This window comes from Malurus melanocephalus, unplaced genomic scaffold, assembly GCF_030028575.1.
Source record: "Malurus melanocephalus ecotype Western Australia unplaced genomic scaffold, MMel_1.1 scaffold_1224, whole genome shotgun sequence".
NCBI classification, from domain to species: Eukaryota; Metazoa; Chordata; class Aves; order Passeriformes; family Maluridae; genus Malurus; species Malurus melanocephalus.
In genome coordinates, this window is record NW_026624456.1 from 32,865 (window position 1) to 40,781 (window position 7,917).

At 53.8% G+C, this 7,917-nt stretch overlaps 2 protein-coding genes across 2 annotated transcripts in view; one reads left to right on the plus strand and one right to left on the minus strand.

Annotated features, from left to right (window-relative positions):
* Nucleotides 1-931, plus strand: part of LAMB3 (laminin subunit beta 3) — a 29,300-nt gene extending 28,369 nt beyond the window's left edge. Inside the window, exon 22 of the mRNA XM_057387481.1 lies at nt 22-931. Within this exon, the coding sequence (XP_057243464.1) occupies nt 22-230 (209 nt within the window). The 3' untranslated portion in view covers nt 231-931. The remainder of the gene's footprint in view (nt 1-21) is intronic.
* A 418-nt stretch (nt 932-1,349) lies between these two features.
* The window catches only part of CAMK1G (calcium/calmodulin dependent protein kinase IG), an 11,375-nt gene continuing 4,807 nt past the window's right edge, over nt 1,350-7,917 (minus strand). The window contains exons 6-11 of the mRNA XM_057387482.1: nt 7,377-7,489; nt 5,151-5,229; nt 4,654-4,741; nt 2,850-3,283; nt 2,348-2,464; nt 1,350-1,456 (exon numbers count right to left, since the gene is read on the minus strand). Of these exons, the coding sequence (XP_057243465.1) occupies nt 2,371-2,464; nt 2,850-3,283; nt 4,654-4,741; nt 5,151-5,229; nt 7,377-7,489 (808 nt within the window). The 3' untranslated portion in view covers nt 1,350-1,456; nt 2,348-2,370. The remainder of the gene's footprint in view (nt 1,457-2,347; nt 2,465-2,849; nt 3,284-4,653; nt 4,742-5,150; nt 5,230-7,376; nt 7,490-7,917) is intronic.

The window sequence follows — 7,917 nt, forward strand, 5'->3', positions numbered from 1 at the left end:
GGTGTTCTTGGCCCATCAGAGCTGTACAGGAGGGAGGTGCAGGCTCAGCCCAACCCCACCATGTAACCCTCTCATGCTGCCTTCTCTCCTCAGCGCTGGAGTCAGAAATTCAGGAAGGCAACAAGGCTCTGCTGTCGCGGCTGTCACGGCTCTCGGGGCTGGAGGAGCAGGTAGGGAGGCTCCGGGACACCATCAAGAGGAAAGTCACCTACTACGAGAGCTGCTCCTGAGGAACTGCCTCCTCTGCACACTCAGACTGCTGCRTTCATTCCCATTTTCCAGCTGGAGTTCTCCTGTGCCCAATATCCCTATTTTTAGCAAGTTAATGTTCCATGCCTTTGGAAAAAGCTGCACTGAACCGAAGGAGCAACCCCACAGAGTGGGTTGGACTGGCCAGAGCTGCCCAGTGGTTGGAGGAGAAAAGGGGAGAGACATCAGGCTCCCCTGGCAAATAAAAACATCCCCAGGTTGTTATTTCCAGAGGGCTTTATAAACCAGGAAATTATTTTTTTTCTTCTTTTAGCCAATTCAAGCTCTTTAAGCTGAATTTCACTGTTCAAATTAAAGCCCTCCTGTGGGGTTCTTTTAATGTTTTTCATATCTGCTGTAGTTAATTCTTCAAACATGCCATGGYTTCAGTACTTCCCTCTGAGATCTTTCTTCAAATAACCAGATCAGAGAAATGGAGAATTTAATTTCCCTCTGTACAAMACACCTACATTTATGCAAATTAGAGAAGCACAGGCCAGTAGTGAAGGTGAAATAAGATGTCTTGTTTGATTTTCTGCCACAATCTGCTYATTTACCACAGAACATTTTGCCAGAAAAACACCAGCAGGAGCAGGTCTGGGATGCACAGGGAAAGCTTTAGGAGGGACTTAACAGATCATTTCCACATCAGATTTCTGTCAGTAACCAAGAGGCACTTTACAAAACAAAACTCAGCTTTATTAAGCAAGCATTCATTGTGCAATTACAGACTTGGAAGTGGAATTCAGACCTTGCTGTGTTACTGYCAGACACAGGGAGGTTTCTAGCAGGTTCTCTCTCCTGATGCAGCTGCAGTGAGAGCTGAACTCCAGGGGTGGAGAGGATGAGGATTGTAAAAACAACTGAGCCACGAGGAGTGAAGCTGTGCATACCTTTGGTCTGTGGGGTTGGTGTTGTGCGTTTGTGCCTTGCCAGGTGAACAGCACACAGCAAACACGAGCGGGTAGCACTGAGGGTGCCCTATGTTTATTTACACTGGGTGTGCCAGCAGGAGCCTCACGCCTTCCCTCGCCTCCTCCYTGCTGCTGTGATCCACAAAAACAGCCCCAGCTCACTGCAGGGTGATTCCTGGCACCAGSGTGCCCGTTCCCAGCCGGGCACTGCTCTGGAGAGCTGCCGGGGGCACGGCCCCTTTSCTGCTCACKCTGGCTCTGAAGTGCAGAAAAGTAAAAGAGCCCTTCTGGTTCTGCAAGAGAGAGAATTGAGGGTGAGGGTTGGACTTTGTTCCACTGCACTCTGCCTGCAGAAGGAGCTGCTAATGAGCAGCGGAGGGGGCGAGGGACAGCTTGGATCCCTTTGTGGGTTCGGTTACAAAGGGCTCTGCAGCACTGATTGGTGAACAGGGCTTTTCTAGGGTCCGTAGCAGATCTAACTCGAGTTTGTCTCCTCTGTTCATCCTCTGTGCGTTGCAGTTCTGTTCAAACAACCTCATCAGAGATGGGCACAGGACATGAGAGGAGGGAGCTCCCTCGATGGAGCTCTGCCAGGAGAGCTCACCTTTGGGATGYTCCTTAGAGCAGGATCTCAGCACAGCTTCCCGCTGCTCACACACCAAATGGTGCAAATGATCACAGCACTGAGCCAAGCTCGGCTCAGACAGGATGGAATTTGCATTATTTTACTCTGCTTTACAAAATGACCATGTCCATGCTCTGCTCACAAACCTGCCTGGGCCAAATGTGGGACAGAGACATCCTGCCTGTGCTGAGCCCTTTGCTGTGGTCACAGCTGAGTCCCAGCTGCACAGCCCTAATCCCWGCTGAGGGACATGGTGGGATCAGTGTTTTCCCAATAAATAGCTTGAAATGCCAACCCGTGCTTGGCTTCCTCTCTCACGTTCCTGGGCAACCTTGTTGTGATGTAGCAGTTGGATTCAGAGTCACTGCACTGGCCCTGATGGAAGCTGAGAGATGAGTCATTGATGGAGAGGGGGTTTGGTGAAAGGCTTTTTGTGTTTGTGAAAAAACTGGGTTCATTTATTTCATGTGCAATCACTGTGCTGTTTGTGCTTTTCCCTTTTGCCTGTCCTAATTGGATCAATTAAAAGCAGGCAGTGATTGGATTGCAGAGCACTCACCTCTGACAATGTGGTTGCCTCCATCACATGATCAAACAAACTCCAGTTTGCCCAGTGCCACAGTGAGACGAGTGTTTACTGGTTTTCACTGGAACAAGAACCTCTGACTTGAAATGACTGGATGGGAATGGGTGAAACAGAACAGAAAGAAGAGAAATAGCAATTATTGACAATCCTGTGAAGGAATTGAGTTATTAATGTGCAGAACATCAACTGGGAGAGCAAAGCCGAGCTGGCAGGAGGGCAGGGACTGCTCCCTCAGCACCAGCAGAGTCATTACAGCTTTAACCCCTGGAAAACCAAGGTGCCCCAATCCATGGGGCACTGTGCCACCCAGCCTGGGCACCCTGCTCCCCTGGGCTGGGCACAGCTTCCAGCCAGCCAAAGCTTTGGCTCATTCCTCCCTTGCTGCCTGCACAGGGTGCCAGCTCCTGTGCCAGCATCCCCTTCCAGGCACGGCATTCCTACAGAGTTTATCGGGAGTTATGACCTGGATACCTACTGGGATTTTGAAGGCTTTTTGAGCAGCACAGTCTCGGAGCAGCAGGACTTTGTCTTCTCTTGGGTCACACAGGAGGGGCTGCAGCCACAGGAGCTCCTGCCTGGGGGGCTGTGGGTGTCTGGCAGGGCCAGGCTGCTGTCCCCAGGCTGGGGTCTCTCCTCAGGGGGACTGTGGGTGTGTGACATCAGGCTGCTGTCCCCGGGCTCGGGTCTCTCCAGCCTTTCCTCCCTCGCTGCCGTGTCCTGCTCCGGATGGGTGGGTGGGTTTGGGTGTCCCTGTGCCATGTCCCTGCCATCTCTTGGTGTCCCCGTGGGGTTGCTGGGTCGGGGGGGCTCCGAGGTGTCTGTGACAGGGACAGAGCTTTCGGCTGCCCCGTGGCCACTCATGTGCAGCTTCTTCATGTGGTGCACGACGGCCGCGGCGTTGAAGGCTTGCTGGGGGAGGAGAGAAAGGCTGTGGTGAGCAGCTGGGGACAGCAGGACAGACTGTGCCCCCCAGGTGACACCAGACAGGCTGTGCCCCCAGGTGACACCGGACAGGCTGTGCCCCCAGGTGACACTGGACAGGCTGTGCTCCAGGTGACATCGGACAGGCTGTGCTCCAGGTGACATCGGGCAGGCTGTGACCCAGGTGACACCGGACAGGCTGTGCCCCCCAGGTGACACTGGACAGGCTGTGCCCTCCTGGTGACACCGGACAGGCTGTGCCCCAGGTGACACCGGACAGGCTGTGCTCCAGGTGACACTGGACAGGCTGTGCCCCTGGTGACACCGGACAGGCTGTGCCCCAGGTGACATCGGGCAGGCTGTGACCCAGGTGACACTGGACAGGCTGTGCCCCCCAGGTGACACCGGACAGGCTGTGCCCCAGGTGACACCGGACAGGCTGTGCCCCCCAGGTGACACCGGACAGGCTGTCCCCTCCAGGTGACACCGGACAGGCTGTGCTCCAGGTGACACCGGACAGGCTGTGCTCCAGGTGACACCGGACAGGCTGTGTCCCCAGGTGACACCGGACAGGCTGTGCTCTCCCGGTGACACCGGACAGGCTGTGCTCCAGGTGACACTGGACAGGCTGTACCTCGCAGGTGACACTGGACAGGCTGTGCTCCAGATGACACCGGACAGGCTGTGCTCCAGGTGACACTGGACAGGCTGTGTCCCCCAGGTGACACCGGACAGGCTGTGTCCCCCAGGTGACACTGGACAGGCTGTGCTCTCCAGGTGACACCGGACAGGCTGTGCTCCAGGTGACACTGGACAGGCTGTGCTCCAGGTGACACTGGACAGGCTGTGCTCCAGATGACACCGGACAGGCTGTGCTCTCCAGGTGACACCGGACAGGCTGTGCTCTCCAGGTGACACTGGACAGGCTGTGCCCCAGGTGACACCAGACAGGCTGTGCTCCAGATGACACCGGACAGGCTGTGCCCCAGGTGACATCGGGCAGGCTGTGACCCAGGTGACACTGGACAGGCTGTGCCCCCAGGTGACACCGGACANTTTTCCAACCAGTGATGCTTTTGGAGTTTACAGCTTCTCCCACCCCAGGGGAACAGCCGGAAAATCCCCCCTGCCCTCTGCTCTCCTGGCAAGGTCCCTGCAGCTCGGGGTTTGTGGTGAATCTCCCAGTTGTGTCTGCAGCAGGGAATATTGCTCCAGACACCCCATAAACTGGCAATCCCAGCCTGGAGGATGCAGGTTTGGGTGCTCAGCCAGYCAGCTGAAGCCCTGCTCATCTCTGCCTGACAGCGACTGGTGTTTCCTGCTGAAATGGCTCTGGGCTCCCSGCAGCAGCCACTTACCCTCCATTTGCTCTTTGCAAAGTTTTTCTGGATCTGAGCGCTGACAGATGGGTAGATGTCACGGTGAAGGGCTGTATTTCCATTAATCCTGCAGATGGGGAGAGAAGGAAACGGGCTCGGAGGCAGATGGCATTTGTAAGGCATTCCACATTCTGCAAGCACTGAACTGCTTTGTACGTTCAATCAGCAATAATTAAACCCAAAGGAAAAACAGCAACAAAACGGAACACAAACACACACTTCAAAGCCCGGGAAAGCTCTCGGGGTGGGATTTCTCCTCTGCCTCTGTTTGTGGAGGCAAATATGCACAAATTRCATCTTTAATTATTCATGGTTTGCTTTCTTTGCACACCAGAAGGAGGCAGGTTGATGCGGGGGAGGCGGTGACGTTGGTGCTGGGGTGGGGGACATGGCTGTTCCTGGGGGACACGGCTGTTCCCAGGGGACACAGAGACACTGTGGAGGATCCCCATGGTCACCCCATCCCATCCCCTCACCATGGGTGCCTCAGGGCTTCCTCACACGTGAACCTCACGCTCGGGTTCTTCTCCAGGAGGTGTCGGATGAAATCCTTGGCTGTTTGGAAACGGGAGAAAGCAGAGAGAAAAGATTATTTCCTCCTCTTTCCCATGTGTGATCCTGACAAAACGTGGGAAATGGTGCTGGATGGACATCCCAGAGGTCAGCCCTGAGGAGAAGGAGTTTGTATCACTGCGCCACAGGAGGTTTGGGCTGGACACTGGGAAAAAATTCCATCCCTGGAGAAATTCCAAAGCCCCAGGCATTGGAAGGGASTGCCCAGGGTGGTGGTGGAGTCACCCTCCCTGGAAGTGCTCAAAAAATGAGTAGATGGCCCTTGGTGATGTGATTTTGTGGGATTCAATCACAGGCTGCACTTGCTCGTGGTCTTTTCCAACCTTAATGATTTTGTGATTAATCCAGTGAAAGGAGATTCTTAGAGATGCAAAAATATCAGCTGKGGATGTACCAAACCTCACTGCTAGATTGTGTGAATTGGAGTTGAATTATTCATCTGAAAAATAACTCTAAAACCATGAAGTGCAAATTGAGCAGATTTAGAGGTTGCCCTGAAGAGCTCTTCCATCCCTGCCCTTTTTTTCCTTTGTTTTCTTGCAGGAAGGACTGTGATGTTTGTTATTAAGCCCCAGCACACCCCCTGCTAGCTTTGTTTGTTTGTGTGAAGGATTGATGTTTCAATAAGCTGAGAGGAGGCTGCCTGCACTCAGCTGTGCACAGRGGAGCTCCACCAGCAGGGACAGAACATGGGAAAAAAGGGAAAAACCCTGGAATTTCCCTTCTTTCAGAGCCACAGAATGATTTGGGGTGCAAGGAGCCCTAAAGCTCATCCAGCCCCACCCCTGCATGGGCAGGGACACCTTGCACTGTCCCAGGCTGCTCCAATCCCTGTCCAGCCTGGCCTTGGACACTGCCAAGGGAAATCTAATCCTGCTCAGAGCTCAGTAATCATTTGTGAAAATCAGCTTTRCATTAACAACAGCCTCAGCTGAGGGTGCTGTGTTCCAGGCAGGTTCCAAGCACTCCCCTCTCTGCCAGGGCAGCTTTGCTTTGGCACCATCCCCCAACACTGCAGAGCTGGGAACTCTGATCCTTCCCCCATTCAACATTCCCACCATTCCACATTCCCACATTCCCACAATTCTCGTATTCCCCCATTCCCACAATTCTCGTATTCCCCCATTCCCCCATTCCCACCATTCTCATATTCCCACATTCCCTCATTCCCCCATTCCCACCATTCCCAGTTTGGGGATCATTCCCACCATTCCCACATTCCCCCATTCCCATCATTCCCATTCCCCCATTCCCCCATTTCCACCATTCCCACATTCCCACATCCCCCCATTCCCACATTCTCACCATTCCCCCATTCCCATCATTCCACCTTCCACGTTCCCACCATTATCCCATTCCCCCATTCCCATTCCCACATTCCCCCCATTCCCCCATTCCCATTCCACATTCCCACCATTCCCCGATTCCCACCATTTCCACATCCCCACATTCCCACCATTCTGATATTCCCACCATTCCCCATTCCCACCATTCCCCCATAACCCATTCCCACCATTCCCCCATTCTCACCATTCCCACATTCCCCCATTCCCACATTCCCACCATTCCCAGTCTGGGGATCATTCCCACCATTCCTCCATTCCCACATTCCCACCATTCTCATATTCCCCCATTGCCCCATTCCCAGTCTGGGGATCATTCTCACCATTCCCCCATTCCCACATTCCCCCATTCCCATTCCCCCATTCCCACCATTTCCCCATCCCCCCATTCCCACCATTCTGATATTCCCACATTCGCCCATTCCCACCATTCCCATTCCCACATTCCCCCAATTCCCCCATTCCCATTCCCACCATTTCCCCATCCCCACATTCCCGCCATTCTGATATTCCCACCATTCCTCCATTCCCACCATTCCCACATTCCCACCATTCCCAGTCTGGGGATCATTCCTACCATTCCCCCATTCTCACCATTCCCACCATTCTCATATTCCCACATTTCCCCATTCCCCTCTTCCCACATTCCCACCATTCTCAGTCTGGGGATCATTCCCAGTTGAGTCTCCAGCCCTCCCCATCCCCACTGAGGCAGCATTGGCTGTCCAGGGGCTTGGCAGCTTTGGGGTTTTTGGGATTTTGAGGTTCCCAAGGCCAGAGCTTTACCTGACTCGGAGATATCATCCCAGAAGGGAGACTCAAACTCGTAGTAACCTTCCTTAATCTTTTCAAAGAGCTTGGACTCAGTTTCCTCATAGAAAGGAGGGTACCCACAGAGCCTGGAACAGAGCACAGAGCGGGGGCCCTTCAGTGGCAGCTCCTGGATAGCCCTGAGGTCACACGAGTGAGGAGTGACAGTGCCACAGGGGCTGCTCAGTGACAGTGCCACAGGGGCTGCTGTGCCACCTCTCTGCCCCTCTGCTCCACGTGTCAGCAAAAAAAAACCTTCAAACTTCACCAGAGGACAAAGGAACAGCTGGTACCGAGAGGTGTGGGAGGGAAAGAAACAGAAAGTACCCGGGAAGATGGGATGGTATTTGTGGGCAACTGGAAAGAACAAAGCATGGGATGAGGCACGAATTAGAGCAAATGTGATTCCTTTCATAGCTGCTTGGTTCCCCGCATTCCTTTAATTTCTGTGTTTGGGAGGAATTCAGGAATTTGGGAGCTCTGGCATCGCCCCCTCCCCTGCTGTGGCTGCCCAGAG